The following is a 22255-nucleotide window of genomic DNA, read 5'->3' as shown; positions in this document are numbered from 1 at the left end:
GCCCAAAATGGCTAGAAACAAAGACTTTCTTCTGAAACTCGTCAGTCTATTCCTGTTTTGAGAAATGAAGGCTATTCCATGCGAGCAATTGCCAAGAAACTGAAGATCTCGTACAATGCTGTGTACTACTCCCTTCACAGAACAGCACTGTCTCTTACCAGAATAGAAAGAGGAGTGGGAGGCCCCGGTGCACAACTGATCAAGAGGACAAGTACTGTACATTAGTGTCTAGTTTGAGAAACAGATGCCTCAAGTCTTCAACTGGCAGCTTCATTAAATAGTACCCGCAAAACACCAGTCTCGGCAACAGTGAAGAGGCGACACCGGGATGCTGGCCTTCAAGGCAGAGTTCCTCTGTCCAGTGTCTGTTCTTTTGCCCATCTTAACATCTCAACATCAACTGTTCAGAGGAGACTGTTGATCAGGCCTTCATGGTTGAATTACTGAAAAGAGGCCACTGCTAAAGGACACCAATAAGAAGGAGAGACTTGCCTGGGCCAAGAAACACGAGCAATGGACATTTTAGACCGGTGGAAATATGTCCTTTTTGGTCTGATGACTCAATGTGAGGTTTTTGGTTCAAACCACCGTGTTTTTGTGAGACAGAGAGTAGGTGAACAGATCTCTGCATGTGTGGTTCCCACCATGAAGCATGGAGGTGGGGATAAGTTGGAGCGCGGTGTGAAGGAAAAGCAGGCAACAAGTGCTCCGCATATGTGGGAAGACAGTTGGAAAATAATTCCAGGTTAAGCTGGTTGAGAGAATCCCAAGAGTGTGCAAAGATGTAATCAATGCAAAGGGTTGCCTCTTTGAAGAATCTAAAATATATTTGGATTTGTTTAACACTTCTGTTTACTACATGATTCCATATGTGTTATTTCATAGTTTTGATGTCTTCACTATTATTCTACAATGTAGAAAATCGTAAAAAATAAAGAAAAACCCTTGAATGAATAGGTGTCAACTTTTGACTGGTACTGTTTATGAGTGCAATAAGTAGAGGACAACTGGAAAGAAATCCACTCTTATTTCTATGTGGTGTGGGTAGGTGGTATGCAGGTGGGCAGAGCTAAGTGTTTTTTATTTGATTTATTTCACCTTTATTTAACCAGGTAGGCTATTTTAAGAACAAGTTCTCATTTACAACTGTGACCTGGCCAAGCTGAAGCAAAGCAGTTCGACACACAACAACAGAGTTACACATGAATAAACAAACCTACTGTGGAAAAAGTTTATATACAGTGTGTGCAAATGAGGTAAGGGAAGGCAGTAAATAGGCCATGGTGAAGTAATTACAATATAGCAATTAAACACTGGAGTGATAGATGTGCAAAAGATGAATGTGCAAGTAGAGCTACCTGGGGTGCAAAGGAGCAAGATAAATACAGTATGGGGATGAAGTCGATGAATGGGCTATTTACAGATATGCTAAGTACTGTGAGCTGCTCTGATAGCTGGTGCTTAAAGTTAGTGAGGGAGATATGAGTCTCCAGCGATTAAAAAAAAAATATATATATATTTTTTAGTTCGTTCGTCATTGGCAGCAGAGAACTGGAAGGAAAGGCGGCCAAAGGAGGAATTGGCTTTGGGGGTGACCAGTGAAATACACCTGCTGGAGTGCGTTGGGCTTGCTCTCGTCTAAACAATGCCTCTTTGACAGGCCTGCATTCTGCTGGGGATCAGAGTGCTTAGTTACTGCATGGACAAGTAACTCTATGCAGGGTCATTCATTCAGCTTCAATCAGCCAGGCAGCATTTAGCTCTGCTCAATAAGACACTGTGCAGGGAGCTCTCAACTGTCAGAAGCTTGTTCAGGCTCTGCAAAGGCAAAACTGTTGATACAGCAGGCTTGACTTGCTGGAGATGCAGGTGTGGTTAATAATTTACCTGAATGTTTTTGTTTGTAAACTGGAACAGCAGAGTATAGCTAGCAGAAGTAATTCAGCCAGCCTGCCAATGGAATGAGGAAGTGTAACTTACGGACTATTATTGACAAACAATTTTTTTTTAAACTCATGTCCGTGTGGCTTTACAGTTACTTGATTTGGCGTTGTTGCAATGATGGAGAACTTGAGAGGCTACTTTAGGTGACATGTTTGTCTCTGCCCATGTGTAAGTTGAGTGGGTTAACCCACGTCAGCTAGCACTCTGCTACACTCACTAAAGACATAGTAACCTGATCCGCCTTGTCACCACATAGCCTACATGGTGTAGAGAAGGTGGATCTCAGAGGGGCGGGTTTGTTTTTTATTTATTTTCTATTTTAATTATCTTATGGGGGACAGCGTACCCCTATCAACTAGTGAAGATTCTGTCTTGAGATTCTAAACGCCCATGTCTAGAACACCAAAATAGAAACGATAACCATCCTATTTCCACACTGTGGAAATGCACAGCCATGATGTGTGTATTCATTCTCTGTCATTGAATGCCTTTGTCATTCACTCGCTCTGAGTCTTACTATCGCTGCATTCACTGAGAGCCCGTGCACATTTCCACAGTCATTACATTTGGGATGTGTTCAGACCCTTTGACTTTTTCCTCACTTTGTTACGTTAGTCTTATTCTAAAATTGCTGTGGATTAAAAAAAAATTTTTTTATCCATCTACACACTACCCCATAATGACAAAGCGAAAACAGGTGCTCAAATGTTTGCAAACGTATTAACAATCAAAACGGATGCCTTATTTAGACCCTTTGCTATGAGACTCAAAATTGAGCACAGGTGCATCCTGTTTCCATTGATCATCCTTGAGGTGGTTCTACAGCGTGATTGGAGTCCACCTGTGGTAAATTCAATTGATTGGAAAGGCGCACACACCTGTCTATATGATCCCACATTTTACGGTGTCCTTAGAGCTCCGAGACAGGATTATGTCAAGGCGCAGATCTGGGGAAGGGTACCAAAAAATGTCTGCTGCATTTAAAGTTCCCCAAGAACACAGTGGCCTCCATTCTTAAATGAAAAGTTTGGAACCACCAAGACTCTTCCTAGAGCTGGCCGCCTGGTCAAACTGAGCAATCGGGGGAGAAGGGTATTGGTCAGGGAGGTGACCAAGAACCCGATGAGGATTCTGACAGCGCTCCAGACTTTCTCTGTGGAGACCTTCCAGAAGGACAACCAGACAGAAGCCCCTCAGTAAAAGGCACATGACAGCCCTCTTGGAGTTTGCCAAAAGGCATCTAATGGATTCCCAGACCATGAGAAAAAATATTCTACGGTGAAGCGTGGTAGTGGCAGCATCATGTTGTGGGGATGTTTTCAGTGGTGGGGACTGGGAGACTCGTCAGAATCGAGGAATAGATTAATGGAGCAAAGTACAGAGATCCTTGATGAAAACCTGCTCCAGAGCGCTCAGGTTCACCTTCCAACAGGGCAACGACCCTAAGCACACAGCCAAGACAATGCAGGAGTGGCTTCGGGACAAGTCTCTGAATGTTCTTGAGTGGCCCAGCCAGAGCCCGGACTTGAACCCAATCGAACATCTCTAGAGAGACCTGAAAATAGCTGTGCAGCGACGCTCCTCATCCAACCTGACAGAGATTGAAAGGATCTGCGAAGAATGGGAGAAACTCCCCAAATACAGGTGTGCCAAGCTTGTCGTGTCATACCCAAAAAGACTCGAGGCTGTAATCTCTGCCAAAGGTGCTTTAACAAAGTACTGAGTGAAGGGTGTGAATTCTTATGTCAATTCTATTTTGAAAACATTTTCAAAAATGTCAACCTGTTTTTGCTTCTTCATTTTGGGGTATTGTGTGTAGATTGAGGGGAAACTATTTAATCAATTTTTAGAATAAGGCTGTAACAAAATGTGGAAAAAGTAAAGTGGTCTGAATACTTTCCGAATGCACTGTATCTGAATAACATGCAATGGCCTGTCAAGACTGGCTGTGTTATGTCTCCTCCTGGCTGAGAGTGTGTGTGTGTGTGTGTGTGTCTCCCTCTCTTTCAGTCTTTCTCTGTTTGACTGTCTTTTGTTTCTCTCTCTCATTGTCCAACACCTTCAGCACCATTATATAGCTCCATGTCACACGAGATCCACATAGCACGTTGGGAGCGACGAAACAACAGAAGCCCATTAATTTTCAATAATGAAGAGAAGTAGGCGTGTGAGCATGGGTGATGGATGTGAACAGGGCCGGACCATAGTTGGAGTAAGCTGAACTTTATTGAAATACTCTGCGACATCGTGTTGTGATTGACCAATCGAAGTGGACTATAATATCCAGACCCTACTGGATTGACTGATACCTAGCACTATCTGGCCTACTTGCTAGCACCAACATGCGTTAAAAGGATCTCATCCATGTGAAGTACTACCTGCTACACAGCACGCATTGTTTTGAGAGCTGAGAAGAGCATAGGAATGTGCATCTTTTCCCCTACTGTACCATATTCATTGATTTAAAATATATATATATATATTTTAAATTTAAAAATATATATTTATGTGTAAATACAATAGCTTTGGTCCAGTTTTTCACAACTACTCATTGAATTGTTGCTAGTGGTACAAGTTGCTTTTGTTAGTTTCTTGACTTCATTAATCTTAGTACAATAACCAGTGGTGTATAGTTGAGGTCATATGCAACCAAAATCAACTTTTATTTCTCATTATTTAAATTCACAAGATGGAATGAACGCACGCATCAGCAATCGAGATGTGGTCTTTGCCGATTCTTGAGCTCGGACACTGCCATTGGACGGGATGCAACGTTATGAGCTCATGGGCAGTATAGCAGCTTTCATTGATTTCAAAGGAAGCATTTCCTCTGGCTGATGGCAATAGTATTTGTCTGTAAGTCTTTGTCTTTCCCTCTCTCACCCCCTCAAGTTCCCGGGCAGAGGGTAGCCTATGCTGAGACTAGAGGGATGGATTCCTTTCCTCCTTATCTGCTGTAACTACAGGTTGTTGACGGAGGAGACGGCTGTGATCTGACGTGACCCTTTGTCTTCCATCTCTAAATCTCCAGCCTTATTTCCTCTGGCACAGCACCTGGCAGTGTCTGCTTAACTACTGCCACCGTCTGTCCTCTCAATCGGGTCAAGCCTACAGTGCTTTGGATTCCAATCCCCCCTGTAAAAAAAACATGTGGCATCTCTTTGCGTCAGGAGAGGTTGATGGTCTCTGCCATACTGAATTTGGTATTCTTCAAATTTCTCTTCAGAAAATGTAGCCTCAATTTAATATAACTAAGGCAGGCTAATTGGTTTCCTCTATATGAGTACGGCAGTGATCCTCTGAACTCCTAACGCCCATTGGTCAATGCTACAAGGGAGGGAACGGCCGCTGTGTTTGGATGAACCCAGGGTCTCCATGCTGTTATTGATGTTCAGAAGCAGTGCATTTGGAGTCTCTGTGGCACGTGCAGCTGAGGTCAGGAGCGATGTGAGGACAAATGACCTGACTGAACTGGGAGGAGGATTGACAGATGCTGTCAGTGTGTTGCTGCAGATGAGTCTGAGCTCCTGTTCTAAACACAAGATCTCTGCCCTGTTCTCCGGTCCCACATCAAAGGTGTGTTACAGCTACAGAAGCTCAAAGGGCGGCTAAGGGCACTTATCACTGATGCTTCCCACTAGTACTGCGAGACCTCCGATTGGTGGAATTTCCACACACTGAATCAACCACTGACAGACACACAGGCCTACTGGTAGACCGTTTGCAGCCGCTGGCACACATCTGTTTTGATATTCAGAGCCATTCACTGGTTCTCTCACTACTGCCAAAACGCCAGCATCTTCCACACGATCCAGGTACCAGACAAGCTCAATTTCTGCTGTGACGGGAGACACTCTGGAATTGGTTCAGACTTCTAACAGCTATGACATGCACTTAGTGTACAAAACGTTAACTTTCCATGACGTAGACTGACCAGGTGAATCCAGGTGAAGGCTATATGATCCCTTACTAATGTCACTTGTTAAATCCACTTCAATCAGTGTAGTTGAAGGGGAAGAGACTGGTTAAGTATTTTTAAGCGACGATACAATTGAGGCATGGATTGTGTGTGTGTGTGTGCCATTCAGAGGGAGACAAAAGATTGAAGTGCCTTTTAACGGGGTATGGTAGTAGGTGCCAGGCGCACCGCTTTGAGTGTCAAGAACTGCAATGCTGCTTTTCACGTTCAACAGGTTCCCGTGTGTATAAAGAATGGTCTACCACCCAAAGGACATCCAGCCAACTTGACACAACTGTGGGAAGCTTTGTAGTCAACATGGGCCAGCATCCCCGTGGAATGCTTATGACACCTTGTAAAGTCCATGCCCAGACGAATTGAGGCTGTTTTGAGGGCAAAGGGGGGAGGTGCAATTCAATATTGGGAAGGTGGTCTTAATGTTTTGTACACAGTGTTCACTGAGTCTTTGGGAAGGGAAAGGGGGATAGCTAGTCAGTTGCACAACTGAATGCATTCAACTGAAATGTGTCTTCAGCATTTAACTCAACTCAGAGAATCAGAGCGGTGGACTGCCTTAATCGGCGCCTTGCAAATTTTTCCACCTTGCTGGCTTGGAGAACCTTTCGGTTACTGGCCCAACGCTCTTAACCGCTAGTCTACCTGCCACCCTACTGTTTGAAGAATGTCTGTACATTCAGTGGGGTTCTATATTTTGTATTCCTGCAACTGTTTCATTGTTAATTCATGATGGTGGTGCCTGGTAATTCAAGTAGGGCCTAGTTTTAAATTTTTCCAGAGGAGCATATGTATTGCCTCGGATTTGCACACAGGAATGTATCGGTGAACATGCCTCGGTCAAGTCATGTGCGTGCACTGTGCAGCGGCTGGCTTTGGTGTGAGATTTCTGGCTTGTTCTTAATCAAGCCCCCATCACCTCGTTCTCTTGTCTATGTAGACTAAGGTTCGATGTGGCCTGTTTTCAATGTCGTCCCATGAGAGCAGAGGTAGACATCTACCCCACCAGTGCCTGAGTGCAGCTTCCATACATATACACACCAACATCTACTGTTTCATTATCCAGGCTTGGCTTTGAAGATCACGGGCCGAGGCGACTGTTTATGTCCCCTGCTCTGGGAGCAGCTGTGGTCCTCTGTGTTGCTGCCAAACGGCATGGGCCTCCCAGCATGCATCAGTGTTCCAGCGCTCTGCTCATTTACAGGCAGTGCTGCTGACCAGACAGCGTAGACAGCCTTTTGAAGAGAGCACTAATCACCGCAAGGAGATTGTGGAGCTCTGGTACAATATGGAAAGGGATAATTATCCATACGAAGCAGCTCTCTGAGTATAGGCTAGTGTATAAAAATAGCACCAGCTCACTCACTACCCCGCTCTCATGAACATTGAGTTTGGCTTCAAAGGGTAGATGTACTTTAATGTAGCTATTTCAGGAGTAATTGGCACATGTGGAAAATTGCCCCTCCATTACTCCGTTGCTTTTAGGCATGAACCTTTTTAATTTATTTTTGTGGTAAATCATTTTGCTAGATAGTTGATTTATCTCCTGCAGTTTTCTATAAGAAGTACAGAGAGTGTGAGGGGAAGAGCGAGAAAGGGATGGAGGAAGAGCTGGTTCTGGGGGGGAGGACTACACTGAGGTCCTGTGGAGAGTGAACTGTTGGTCAATTCCCCCCCCCCCCCCCCCCATGGCCTCTACTAGGAATTGGAATTGGAGATTGGGTTAAAGGAAGAAATGCCCCTAAGGTCTTAACTGAACCTCAACTGGTTGAGTCTTCATTGCATTTTTTTTTTGTCTGACCTGACAGCTGCCTGAGTAGGAAGAAACAGCTAGTGGAAAATGTCTTCTTTAGGAGGATGTTTGTAATTTCAGATGGCTTGATGCCCTTTCAGGGACTAGCTTTCAGGACCCTTGTGGTCGGATCAATGCGTAATTGTAATGTAGCTTTACCTATCTTGGAAACCATTGCCTTGCCCAATGAGCAGTGGTGCAGTGAATTCAGCCTACTGTATAAAATAACATTTTAATCAGTTAGCAGATGATCTTGTGCAGATCTACTTACTGTAGCAATTAGTGTTAAGTGCCTTGCTCAAAAGCACATCTACTTTTTTTTTTTTTTTACCTGGTCGGCTCGGGGATTCGAACCAGTGACTTTCCGGTTACTGGCACAACGCTCTTAACCGCTAGGATACCTGCCACCATTTAAAGTTCACATATCAGCTGTCAAATTCCTATCAGAATGTATGAGACTCGACTGGCATTTCACCTATAATACACTAATAAGCCTAAGTGACTATACCTCTGCTTGTAAAACTGAAAGCATCACTCTCACAATGGCCATATCCGTCTGCTTAGCAACCTAATAAGGGAGCATAATTAGCTTTTAGTGGTTTCATGCTGTAATGTCTAGGAACATAGTCTCTATGTTCCTAGTGTAAAGTGCATTGTCGGATCAGTGGAGGACCCACGGTCAGATTGGCGTTTACCAGCCCGGTGGTTGTGGGCTCTTGACCTCAATCATGGGCGTTTACCAGACTCTCCTATAAGGTAAGTCTAGGTTCACATTAAGACCATTACAGACCATTAAACCTCCCCCAGTCACTTAGAAGCCCTGGTTACGGTTAGCTGGACTGCAAAGGCTGGGTTTATGATGAGGTTAGGTTAGCATAAAATGGAGATATGGATGGAGGAGGTTGAAAAGGACAAAGCCTGTGTTTACTGAGGGCTGGTCGCCAAGGGTGGGGACTAAAGAGATGGGTATTATAGATTGCCTTTTTGAAATGTTAGTTTCCAGTTTCTACTCCTCCCCCACATTCAGAACAGGGTGTACTGTACATTTGAAGATTTATGCACTCACATTTTGTTCCGTTTTAAAGGAAAGTCACGTTGTTGCACTTTTCAAATCGGTGACCTTGAGTGCGTGTGGTCTCAGTTGGGAAGGTATTGGCTCTGAAAAAAGTAAAACTGGCATTACCTTGACAGTGTTCTGTTCTGAGTAGCAAGCTAGACCTTTAGGCATTTTACATTGCTAGAATATAGGGCTGACCCCATTTTAGTCGACTGGTTGATAGGCTGTTGGTCGACCAAGATTTCTTTGTCGGGCAGTAGAAAAAATCTACACATTTCCATGGTCTACAAGACACCTGTATGATTTGCTCCTGTGGACTAATCCATTGTGGATGCCGTGGCGATGGCAGTCCATCACTGACGTGCTACTGAAATTGTATATGGTTAAAGACAATGGCGCAACACTAATAATAAAAATATTATTTTATAACAAATGTGCTTTCTCCAGCATTTGATAGCAGTCGCTGTCTGTGGGTCTGAAACATCAGTGAGTTGTTGAATTGGCACCTTTTCCTAGACCATGTTGCTATGTGCATAATAGCAAATTGAACCAGGTTATTGGTGTTGCAAACAATAAGGTGGAGGCAGCAGCAGAGTTGGGAGACGAGAAAATTTAAAGCAAGGGCTGTTGTCTAAGAAAAGTTACTGGAAGCCCCAACTTAATTATGGCTATAATCAATTTCCTAACTGTTAAATGTGCCTAAATCCTCCATATATATCTACAGACATGAGACGTATCCTGCTTCTGTTGCCGGTTTGAGTGTTTGTTTAATAGCCTACTGATTCCGTGCGCACTAAGCCTCGCAACCACATTTCGGATAAACAATAACAAATTTGTCTGGTGTAATAAAAGCTTTACACTTTTTTTCTCGTTCGAACAGCCTCTCGTATTACTTATAATTAATTTAGTGTTTATACTGTTCCAAATACTGTTGATGTTCTGTGATGGTACAGTGGTTCCTCCTTTAAAAGTTGCGAGCTTGCACCGCTGGACCCAGCGTCACGGCTTCATTGCTCCAGCCAACCACAAGGGGGAGTTAGAGCATCCATTATGCATTTGGGTCCCAAGGTTTTTATATCACCAATCATATCTATTTTGTGCATGACACACATTTTTCCAACAAGTGTTTACAGACAGATTATTTATTATTTCACTGTATCACAATTCCAGTGGGTCAGAAGTTTACATACACTAAGTTGACTGTGCCTCAACAGCTTGGAAAATTCCAGAAAATGGTGTCATGGCCTTTGCAGCTTCTAGGCTAATTGACATTATTTGAGTCAATTGGAGGTGTACCTGTGGATGTATTTCAAGGCCTACCTTCAAACTGTGCCTCTTTGCTTGACATCATGGGAAAATGAAAAGAAATCAGCCAAGACCTGAGAAAATTGTAGACCTCCACAAGTCTGGTTCATCCTTGGGAGCAATTTCCAAATGTCTGAAGGTACCACGTACATCTGTACAAACAATAGTATGCAAGTATAAACACAATGGGACCACGCAGCCGTCATACCGCTCAGGAAGGAGACGCGTTCTGTCTCCTAGAGATGAACGTACTTTGGTGTGAAAAGTGCAAATCAATCCCAGAACAACAGCAAAGGACATTGTGAAGATGCTGGAGGAAACGGGTACAAAAGTATCGATATCCACAGTAGAACGAGTCCTATATCGACATACCCTGAAAAACCGTTAAGCAAGGAAGAAGCCACTGCTCCAAAGCCGACAAAAAAGCCAGCTATGGTTTGCAACTGCACATCGGGACAAATATTGTACTTTTTGGAGAAATGTCCTCTGGTCTGATGAAACAAAAACAGAACTGTTTGGCCATAATGACCATCTTTATGTTTGGAGGAAAAAGGGGGATGCTTGGAAGCCAAAGAACACCATCCCAACCGTGAAGCACGGGCCGAGCTAGGTGTGAAACCCCCCCCTCCTATCTCAGACCAGTTTTGCCATAACGTAGCTTGCTACGCAATGTAATAAAGTAATGACTTTTCAAATAAGTTACCTTACATGTTATGTTGGCTGACAATTTGTTAGCATCGCTGTCCTTGCGAACCACATAGCATATCATTACAGCTACCTAACGTTAGTAGTTATACATCAAACATGCCAGGATATTATCTATAGGATATCTTAACTACCCAATGTTTATTGACTTGATTATTCTCATCATTCTTAACTTCGCTAAATGGTATAGTTGTTGTGCTTTCTCAATGGACATTTGGGGGCTTTCGTAAATTCACTCTGGCTATCTATAGGCTGGACAATAGGAGTCAAAATTCACCCAAGGCTGAAAAACGGCTAAAGAACGTTGGCTAAACTGGAACACTAGCGCGAGCCCATTGCAAATGAATGGAATCGAACGTTTGCAGAGCCTGTTTTGAATGGAGTGATGCTTAGAATTCCATTAAATGTATCCCTATTTATTTTACTACTCCAATCTGTTCGTCGGACAAAACTGGGAAAAAAACAACTTTTGTAGAAAGTAAACATCCGCACCTCAATGGTGTCAACTGTGCTTATGTCTGCGTAATAAACAAGTAGGGGAAAAATACATGTATATTTCTGGTCTAGCGATCAATGACAAATGAGCTCACTGCCCAGACTTACAAAGATTAGATTCTCCTGATTTTAAAATGGTGCCCGTGTAACAGTTTAGCTTCCATCCCTCTCCTCGCCCCTACCTGGGCTCGAACCAGGGACTCTCTGCACACATCGAAAACAGCCACCCTCGAAGAATTGTTATCCATCGCTCCACCAAAGCCGCGGCCCTTGCAGAGCAAGGGGAACAACTACTTCAAGGTCTTAGCGCGAGTGACGTCACCGATTTGAAACGCTATTAGCTTGCACCTCGCTAACTAGCTAGCCATTTCACACCGGTTACACCAGACTTGGAAAAAAACTAAATATACACAGTGAGAATTTGGCGAAATAGACAGGTAGGCCTCGCCATAGGAAAACCATAAGGGGGAGCTCCGCATTCCAAGGGCAAAAAGTATTTTGGGGCTGGCATTTGATGACCGAGCTAGCTGCCCAGGCTTACATAATTAGAGGAGATTCTCATGATTTTAAAATGGCGCCTGACTCTAAATATACACATTGCGAGATATTTGGTGAAATAGACCGACATGCCTATATTTCCCCCATAGGAAACAATGGGAAGACTGCAGAGTTCCAATATAATTTTTGTTTACATTTTAACTGTAAAACAACGTGAGCATGTCTCATTGCCAACAATATCGACGCAGGCATTGAACAATAAGCTGGGAATAGAACGTTCGGAAGGCGAGTTGGTGCTCAATAGAACTAATAGGTGCTGGCAGGATGAAAAATGCACTAAAATAAGGCCTGTTTTTTTTGCGATTTATTCAAAACGATGGCAAGCAGCTGGGAAATATGGTCATATTATGAAACTGGGCTCCACGGCGGATGCAATGAACTAGATTTCGTCAAAGAACGTTGTTAAAAATGTAATGTGTCTAGCCTACGATCTACGCAGATTTCAGAGCACTTGTCTGAGTTTACCAGAGCGCAGAATACCAGAGCACAGTAGCCTAAAAAACAAATAACCACGTTTCATTAATAAAATAAAGATTAAAAAATAGTCTTTCAAAATGAACATGTTGATTTAGTTATGGATCCATAATGAATTACTATGGGAATAAATATCACTGATTTACAGAAATATTGGAACAAAGTTGTCTAATGAAGGCAAACAGTTTAGAATCCTCCAATCCTGTAGCCTACTCCCAACAATCGTTGTACAGCGCCATATTTTCCATCTTAACGGAAACCCTTTCGTTTTTTTCTGGATGGAAACACCATAATATTAATCAAATTAATTAAGCCAAATTTCGTAATCAATCGCATATACTATGTTATTAAAAAAAGGTTTTAAATTCTCTGGTAATGCCAATATGGAATATTATCAAATGCTTCTCAAAGATGCCCTCTGGTGGACAAACTAGCAGTAACAGAAGAAATGGCTGACAATTAAATGACGTGCCACAGAATGCACCCAGTGTGTGCTGCAGTATGATGCAACTTTTTAAAGGAGGAACCACTGTAGCTGCCACAGGGACGAGAGAGAGACAACTGTTGCTAGTCAAAAGCTGTATTTTATGCCCGGCCAGGCATAATCAAATCAATTGCAGTCGGACTGTCTAGTTATTTATGTGTCTTAATTATTTAATCAAAACAGTGCACTTAAAGCATCAGACAAGCTCAGTGCATGTAGTTGATTTGATTAAAACTAGGCATGTACGATATATCGGTGAACGTATTGGAATCGGCCGATATTAGCTAAAAATGGCAACATCGGTATCGGCCCGATGTCTAGTTTAACGCTGATGTACAAAACCGATGTCAAAGCTACATGACGTAAAATGTTGTGATACACGTGCAAGACAGCGTTCCTAACCTAGCGCACAATGTCTGCTGTGTGGATCGAGCAGTCATTTGAAATGGTAAAAACATTTCAGCCAGACCACTCAAAGGCGAAATCCATTAACGCCAAGATAATGGAATTCATTGCCCTTGACAATCAACCTTTCTCTGTCGTGGGTGATGTTGGCTTTTGCCGACTGGTTGAGCACCGGTATACACTACCATGTCAAGCGCGCTATTTTTCAGAGTTACACAGTAAGTGTCACTGGCTTCACGACATAATATGGAACGCCGTTTGGGTCTTTGCGTGTCAACGAAGATGCATGTCAAAACACTTTCAAATAACACTATTTGACGCGTTAAATAAGCTTTTAATTTGTCACTTCAAATAACAGTTCTATTATAGAATGTTGTGTGTTCTGAATTTGCACGTGCAAGCCAAGCGCCACCACAACTATCAGTAGCACTGTCAAAGCTGTACAAAAAAGTCTGCAAAGTCCACGAACAATGTGTTTACAATACCGCGTTGGTAATGAAGCATTATTTGTTCGACCGCAATTTCTGGGATAGATAGCTAGCTTTAGTTTGGTACCTAGCTAGCACCAACACAACCAGCCTGAAAACAATGACCAGTAGACACTGCAGTCATTTTAATTATTCTTAGCAATGATTTAGGAATCCTTGTGAGTAAGTATTGTTTGCCTATTCAGTTCATGAAAATAAATAGCTAGCCAGCTACTTAACCCTGTTGCCCAAAGCTAGCGTTATAAGCAGCGAGCTAGTTTCGTCTGGAAAGTGAGGCTCGACTGGACTGGGTTATGTTGTGAAGCTAGCCACAATAAGGATTAGGCACAATAGTGGAATTTGCAGTTTGCCTTCAAAATAAAAGTACCTATTTAAAAGTGATGCAGAAGGTTACAATTGGTGGAATCATGCCATATTTAGATTTGATCATGTTAAACCAGGTTAGAATGTGAAGCAATGAAATGGGTTATGTCTACTCTGTGACACCCACCGAATAACTGAAGAGTTTATGCAAATATTAGCGTTGTCGCTCTTATCGCGGGACTGTGACTGTGTAAAATCACCTCCCCAGTCAGCCTATTTGTTTGTATTGACATATTGCACTGTACAGCTTTACCTAAGGTTTGGGGGATCAAGGTTTGGGGATCAATGAAATGGGGTATCAGTCTACTCAATACCCAAGTAATTTTTTCCCAACGTCCTCCTCAGCGTTATCAGACTCAAACATCCACACATTATTGTTTTTCCTCGGCAATAGTGTTCAATAAACACAGGTTGACAATAAATGTGGCTCAATTCAGTTGTTTCAGTCCCGCAATAAGAGCTACAACGCTAATGTTCTCTGGGTGTCGCGGAGTAGACTGATACCCCATGTCATTGATCCATAATCCATAGTTAAGGCTGTACAGTGAAATAAGTATGCCCCCAATGCAATTCTAAAGTATAATACATCCAGTGTGATTTCAAAAGATTTGTCAAATTAAGTATTTTGTTGATTTTATATAACATGCCAACCTCCTTTAGCATAATATATTCAATTATGGCATAATTCTACTATTTGTATTCATTTGCATCACTGTCGATGACATACTTTTATTTTGAAGGCTAACCGCAAAGTCCACTTGTGGCTAGCTTCACATAATGGTCAGACCACCATTAATCAAATGAGAACTGTCTTATAAATTTGGGTTATTTTAGATGAGGACACCGAGCTATATAGTTAGCTAGCTAACTATAGCTACTGAAACAGATTGTTGCTATGTTTTTGGTGAAGAACATTGTTTGCATCCATGAGCTAGCTTTTGTTTTTAATGACCAGCACTGCAGCACTTTTGTTATTGACCAAATACTTATTTTCCACCATAATTTGCAAATAAATTCATTAAAAATCCTACAATGTGATTTTTCTGGATTTTTTTCCCCTAATTTTGTCTGTCATAGTTGAAGTGTACCTATGATAAATTACAGGCCTCATCTTTTTAAGTGGGAGAACTTGCACAATTGGTGGCTGACTAAATACTTTTTTGCCCCACTGTATTTAACTGTACTAGAATGCTTAAAAGGCCGCAAAACATTTAAATATCCGGTATGTTTTTTATTTTTGGCAAGGAAAATATCGGTATCGGCCCAAAAGTCATAACGGTGCATCACTAATTTAAACACCTAGGATTTTTCTTTATATGGAAAACTACACGTTTCAAAATGTAGACTAATCGATTGGTCGAAAGAACAGACAACTCTCGGTCGACCAAGATTTTTTTTTAGTCGGGGACAGCCCTAGTAGAATGTGACTTTGGCTCAATAAGGGTGAAAGCATAACAATCTGAACCTTTTACCTTTTGTATTGAAGAATATAGCCTACATGGATTCCAGTCCTTGGGTTTACCTTTGAAGATCTGACCATGATTTTAACCTAGTGACCTATTCCAGTTGGCTGAATGGCTCTGTCAGAACATGGCAGCTGTAAAAACAGGATTCTCTGGCCAGATGACCTCCAAGATCAACAGGAAATATCACTGACCGCCAGAGACCCGCCGTGGACATGTTTCATGGTTGTCTCTGACAGAATGGAGCACCCCTGGTGCTTGTGAATTCTCCTCAGAGATCACTGCCACTATCAACTGTAATTTTCTTCCATTTCATTTCTGATACAGATCTTTTTCACGTTAACATGTTACTGATTTGAGGAAGGAAGTGCAGGATGATAAAAATATAAAAAAATCATAATGAAAGCTGTGCAAAACAACCCCTGTCATTCCTCTTTCGTCTCTGAAACATGAATTGGGCTAGTTTAGATACAGCGTACCATCCAGCCTTGCAGAACTAGGCCTGTAAGACTGCTCATTAAGTCAAAGTGTAGTTAAACATGGTGCGCTTTAAAGCATTTTGTGAATACGAAGCCTGTTAAGTCCTGCACAGCTACTCTGTAGTGAAGCCAGAGGGGAGGGGTGTGCCGTGCCCCTCTATAGCTGGGCTATTGCGGTGGTCCCTCATGGCCTTGGCTGAGACTGAGGTCTCATGGGAGAGGGGAGTATGGGTACTAGTAGTCCTGTGTTCTGCTCCGCGCCATCTCTGCTGTAACTAACTGTTGTTCTGTGCTGTGACTAAATGCCTCTGGCTATCTGGCATTATACAGAGACTGAGAGAAATCGCTCGTGTACTGCTCACAGCACATTCTGGAGATGAAAGAAATGAAATGGCAGGGCTCCTATTCAACTCACAATGTTATATTTGATTTACTGAATGTCATCGCTATGCAGCGCGGGACCCGTGCTCTTTGGAAAGGACACGCATTGAATTTCATAAACGTTTTGAAGGGAACAGCTACAGTATACGCAGTGTGTACAAAACATTAGGAGCACCTTCCTAATATTGAGTTGCACCCACTTTTGCCCTCAGAACAGCCTCAATCCACCGGAGCATGGATTCTACAAGGTGTCGAAAGCATTCAACAGGAATGCTGGCTGATGTTGACTCCAATGCTTCCCTCGGTTGTCAAGTTGGCTGTATGCCCTTTGGGTGGTGGACCGTTCTTGATACACACTGGAAACTGTTGAGTAGTTCTTGACACTCAAACTGGTTGGCCTGGCACCTACTACCATACCCTTTTCAAAGGCACTTAAATCTTTTGTCTTGCCCATTCACCCTCAGAATGGCACACAAAGTGTTGAAGTGGATTTAACAAGTGAAATCAATAAGGGATAATAGCTTTCACCTTTATTTACCTGGTCTGTCATGGAAAGAGCATCTGTTCCTAATGTTTTGGACACAGTGTATGTAGAGAGAGCAGCCTTTTGACAAATGACTGATTCTTACTGTTTTGATAAGGTTATTAAATGGAGAAGACAAGCTTGTCCTGTTGTATCTGCCCAATGTCTGGATACATGACTGGTTTGGCAGACACTCACATTTTAAGGTGACTTTACAAAGGCTGTATGATAAACCTTGGTTAGAGACGGTCTGCTTCTCTACTACTACTACCCCCCCAATCTAACATAAAGGTCACGCAAATGATAGTGCAGTTCAATTACCTTTTGTTGTTACCTTTCAGCTATGTTGTAGATTGAAGAGTGTTGGGCCATCTGTTTGACCGGTCACCTGTACCGGTCTCTGACCTGTGCCCTCTCCATAGAGCTGCCAGAGAACTGGACAGACACGCGGGAGACCCTGCTGGAGGGCATGGTGTTCCAGCTCAAGTACCTGGGTGTCACGCTGGTGGAGCAGCCCAAAGGAGAAGAGCTCTCCGCAGCCGCCGTCAAGAGGATCGTGGCCACGGTCAGCACCACACACACTTGACCTTCTACACACTTGACCTTCCCAGGCATTCTACACCCTATCCCCCCCCAAAACACAAACCTCCCCTTCTAAAGGGTCTTTTAACAACTTTCCCTAATACAGTGGATTGATCTATTCCGATATCCGTACCACCACAGTATAAAACAGTCCCATTTACTTTCCCATTCAAGTTGTCGCCATCATGAAAGCCAACCTTCTGCAACAGCCATTTAACCCAGATGCAATTAGTTGTGATGCATCTGAGTGTTGCTCTGTCCAGGTGTATTGTACAGTAACAGGCAGGTGTACTGTTATTAAATCTGGCAGCTCCACAGTAATTAAATTGGGGGAGTATATAAGGCCCGGGGCACACAGGACAGAGTGAGGTGATTGACACTTTATTTCTTTCCAATTTTGTGCACATTCCTGTTAGTGACGATTTCTCCTTTGCCAAGATAATATATCCACCTGACAGGTGGGGAAAATCAAGAAGCTGATTAAACCTCATGATCATTACACAGGTGCACCTTGTGCTGGGGACAATAAAAGGCCACTCTAAAATGTGCATTTGTGTCACTCAACACAATGCCACGTTTTGAGGGAGAGGCAATTGGCATACTGACTGCAGGAATGTCCACGAGCTGAATTTAATGTTTACCAATGTCTACCATAAGCCAAACTCCAACGTAATTGTTGAGAATTTTACAGTATGTGCAATTGGATTCACAACTGCAGACCACGTGTGTGGCAGAGGGGTTTGCTGACATCAACGTTGTGAACAGAGTGCCCCATGGTTGTGGTGGGGTTATGGTATGGGCAGGCAGGCATAAGCTATGGACAACAAACACATGCATTTAATTTTCATCACCTCATGTTTCAGCATGATAATGCACAGCCCCATGTCACAAGGATCTGTACACAATTCCTGGAAGCTGAAAATGTCCCGCATACTCAGACATGTCACTCATTGAGCATATTTGGAATGTGGAGCACTGCCAGAGCCCTGAAAAATGACCTCCAGCAGGCCACAAATGTGCATGTGTCTGCTCAAACGGTCAGAAACAGACTCCATGAGGGTGGTATGAGGCCCGATGTCCACAGATGGGGGTTGTACTTACAGCCCAACACCGTGCAGGACGTTTGGCATTTGCCAGAGAACACCAAGATTGGCAAATTCGCCAACTGGTGCCCTGTGCTCTTCACAGATGAAAGCAGATTCACACTGAGCACATGTGACAGTCTGGAGACGCCGTGGAGAATGTTCTGCTGCCTGCAACATCCTCCAGCATGATCAGTTTGGCAGTGGGTCAGTCATGGTGTGGGGTGGCATTTCTTTGGGGGGCCGCACAGCCCTCCATGTGCTCGCCAGAGGTAGCCTGACTGCCATTAGGTCCCGAGATGAGATCCTCAGACCCCTTGTGAGACCATTTGCTGGTGCGGTTGGCCCTGGGTTCCTCCTAATGCAAGACAATGCTAGACCTCATGTGGCTGGAGTGTGTCAGCAGTTCCTGCAAGAGGAAGGCATTGATGCTATGGACTGGCCCGCCCGTTCCCCAGACCTGAAGCCAATTGAGCACATCTGGGACATCATGTCTCGCTCCACCAACACCACGTTGCACTACAGACTGTCCAGGAGTTGGCGGATGCTTTAGTCCAGGTCTGGGAAGAGATGCCTCAGGAGACCATCCGCCACCTCATCAGGAGCATGCCCAGGCGTTGTAGGGAGGTCATACAGGCACGTGGAGGCCACACACACTACTGAGCCTCATTTTGACTTGTTTTAAGGACATTACATCAAAGTTGGATCAGCCTGTAGTGTGGTTTTCCACTTTAATTTTGAGTGTGACTCCAAATCCAGACCTCCATGGGTTGATAAATTTGATTTCGTTGTCAGCACATTCAACTATGTAAAGAAAAAAATATTTAATAAGAATATTTCATTCATTCAGATCTAGGATGTGTTATTTTAGTGTTCCCTTTATTTTTTTGAGCAGTGTATTTTAGTTCACTATAGATGTGTACTTATAGCACATACTTGCACACTGGCAAAAGTCACAGGTTTGAGATTGCATGAGTATCATTAACCTATTCGCCCTCTCACCCTCTTTCTTCTAGGCCAAAGCCAGTGGCAAGAAACTCCAGAAAGTGACATTAAAAGTGTCCCCTCGAGGAATCATCCTCTATGACTATGCCTCTAACCAGCTGATCGAGAACATATCCATTTACAGGTTAGTCTCACTCAGAGAAGGGGTGCCCCAAATTTTAAGTTCTTAATTTTCAACTTCCAATAAAACAAGTTGTTTTCCCCCCAGAATCCCCCTTCTACTCTCATCCATCACTTTGAGACTGAGTGTTGGGATTTGCGGTGATGAAGGGTAGATGGGTGGATAGCGCTTTCCATCAATGTCCTCTCCCTCAGGAGGCCTCAACAACAACAACTGTGTGTCTGAGCTTTAACCTGGGGTGTGAGCACTCAGAAACAGGCACGCGCGATAGCACACACACCCTCAATTTCACCTTACAAAAACAGTGTGACTTGTTATTGCTTAGGCCAACCTTGAATCGCTTTCCACATTTGAGAAGTGGAGGCTTCCAAGCACTCCATCTTGAAATGAAACGAAAGGGGGCGGCAGGTAGCCTAGTGGTTAGAGCGTTGAACTACTAACCGAAAGGTTGCAAGATCGAATCCCCGAGCTGACAAGTTAAAAATCTGTTGTTCTGCCCCTGAACAAGGCAGTTAATGTTTACCGTCATTGAAAATAAGAATTTGTTCTTAACTGACTTGCCTAGTTAAATAAAGGTAAAATAAAAAGACCAGAATTTGGATCACTCACAGCAAATGAGGAGGGGGTTGGATCACTCTCACAGTAACTGAGGGGGTTGGATCACGGACGCCTCATGGAGGAGGGAACGCAACACCCTGCTACACTCAACTCCTCGTGGAGTGAAAGAGGTATGTGACTGTAGGTGTGGGTAAAAATGACAGGCAGAGAATATTACCGTTAACAGGGAATTTGTTCTTCCTTCACACAGTAATTTGGGGATTAGAGGCTGGATGGAAAGTTCAAGTTAAAGAGCCCCCTCTCCTACCTTAACTATTCTTAATGCCACCTGGCGCTCTAGCCAAAATACAGAGGGGGGGGGGGGGGGTCTGCCCAGGTCTTACCTAGTGGCATAGACAGTACATACTACTGGTATATGTATGCCCCCAGGCTTTTAGCCTAAACACTCCCAAGGTGCCTTCCCCCCTGTGAACAAAAATAGAATTACTAATGTAAAGTGAGCAGTTTCAATAATCAAAAACACAGTCCTTTTGACATACACATACCTCTGCAGGACCGGCTACAAAATACTTTACAACAAATTATACAGACCAACTTCAAAACACAGGACATACAAAGAAGCTCTCTCCTCCTAACAAAGGAACACTGGCTTTTCAAGCTGCAGAAGGAGTCGGTAATTGCAGACAGCTGTAACCCCTGACGAGAGGGCGGGGTCAGAGCTCCAATCTGCAATGGGGCCGACCAATCAGCTGCTTTGGACTTCAGGAAGCCATTTCCTGAAATACACATACAAACCCAAAACACGGAAACTGGGGAACGTAACTGTAACCGAGGAGGTGTTGGATCACTCTCACAGCAACCGAGGAGGGGTTGGCACATTGAGGACAAAATTACAATCATGTCGCTTAAATCTCCATCACACTGGAGCACAACAGTTTTCTCTGAGGCTGTGTGATCTTCAACACTAACTATTTAGCTGTGACTCAATGTAAGGATGTTGGTTAAATTTAAAGCAAACATTGTCATTCACTGAGGTCCTCCTCTCCAGTCATCTGCTAGAGAAGATGGATGAGCAGTAAATGAAATGTATTTACCTAGACGCCCAATTTCACAATGCTCTCACTCTCAACATCTGTCGTAAATCTCACAACGTCGCGCTGTGCAGCTGTTGGCTTTTATAGCAGAGAAATTTTTATTTTTTTACATGTTGCATTTTTATATCACTGAGTCATTGGTTAACTAGATGCGTGATCTCTGCAGAGTGATGTTCAGAGTTTGAGCAGTAGGGTGCTGGTGTAGAGGAACAGGGAGGGCAGATTGCGGTCATTCATTACCCAACCCACCTGTCAATGAGGTCTCAGGGTGATATGATGTCATGTCTCAGAACATTTGCAGAACAGAGCATGTTCCAACGTTAGAGTAGACCTGCACTTAAGAGGCAAGGTCCAATCCAATAATACTGAAACACCACAGGGCTGGGCGGACCGACACAGCAGGGATCACACAGTCGTCTTGGCTAAAACTAATGGAGCCGAGGTACACTGGGGACATACCACAGACGAATGTCCTTAAGTTCAAATTCAAAGCCACTAGGGTGTGGGTGTGAAATGTGATGGGTTTATTTAATGTGGAAATGAAAGATTTAAGTGTCTAAATCTGATTGTGGTGGGCTTAAAGGCTTAGTGAAGATGAAGTTGCGTGATAGCCCTGCCCAATCCGCAGGGACACTTTTTATTAAAACTAGTTTGTCTCTGTGACTCCCCCTCAGGATATCCTACTGCACAGCAGACAAGATGCACGACAAAGTGTTTGCCTACATCGCCCAGAGCCAACAGAATGAAACCCTGGAGTGTCACGCCTACCTCTGCACCAAGAGGAAAGTGGTGAGTCTGTGTGTCTCTGTGGCCCCTCTTCCAAATAGTATCTCTCCCAGGGGGTGGCTTTGTGAATGAGTGTGCCACTCCCTCTCTTTCCTTCCCCTTGCTAATTTAGCTCTGGTCCAACGGCCACACTTCCTC

At 43.5% G+C, this 22255-nt stretch overlaps 1 protein-coding gene across 4 annotated transcripts in view; it reads left to right on the top strand.

Moving 5' to 3' along the window:
* LOC109903973 (low density lipoprotein receptor adapter protein 1-B) overlaps nucleotides 1-22255 on the top strand; it is a 57701-nt gene that overhangs the window by 19071 nt on the left and 16375 nt on the right. For all 4 annotated transcript variants that reach the window (XM_020501017.2, XM_031788252.1, XM_031788251.1 and 1 more), the window contains exons 2-4: nucleotides 17312-17454; nucleotides 19570-19682; nucleotides 22006-22120. In XM_020501017.2, the coding sequence (XP_020356606.1) occupies nucleotides 17312-17454; nucleotides 19570-19682; nucleotides 22006-22120 (371 nt within the window). The remainder of the gene's footprint in view (nucleotides 1-17311; nucleotides 17455-19569; nucleotides 19683-22005; nucleotides 22121-22255) is intronic.

This window comes from Oncorhynchus kisutch, linkage group LG14 (assembly GCF_002021735.2).
Source record: "Oncorhynchus kisutch isolate 150728-3 linkage group LG14, Okis_V2, whole genome shotgun sequence".
Lineage (NCBI taxonomy): Eukaryota > Metazoa > Chordata > Actinopteri > Salmoniformes > Salmonidae > Oncorhynchus > Oncorhynchus kisutch.
The sequence above is the reverse complement of the archived record's forward strand: the minus strand, read 5'-3'. Positions and strand labels throughout refer to the sequence as shown.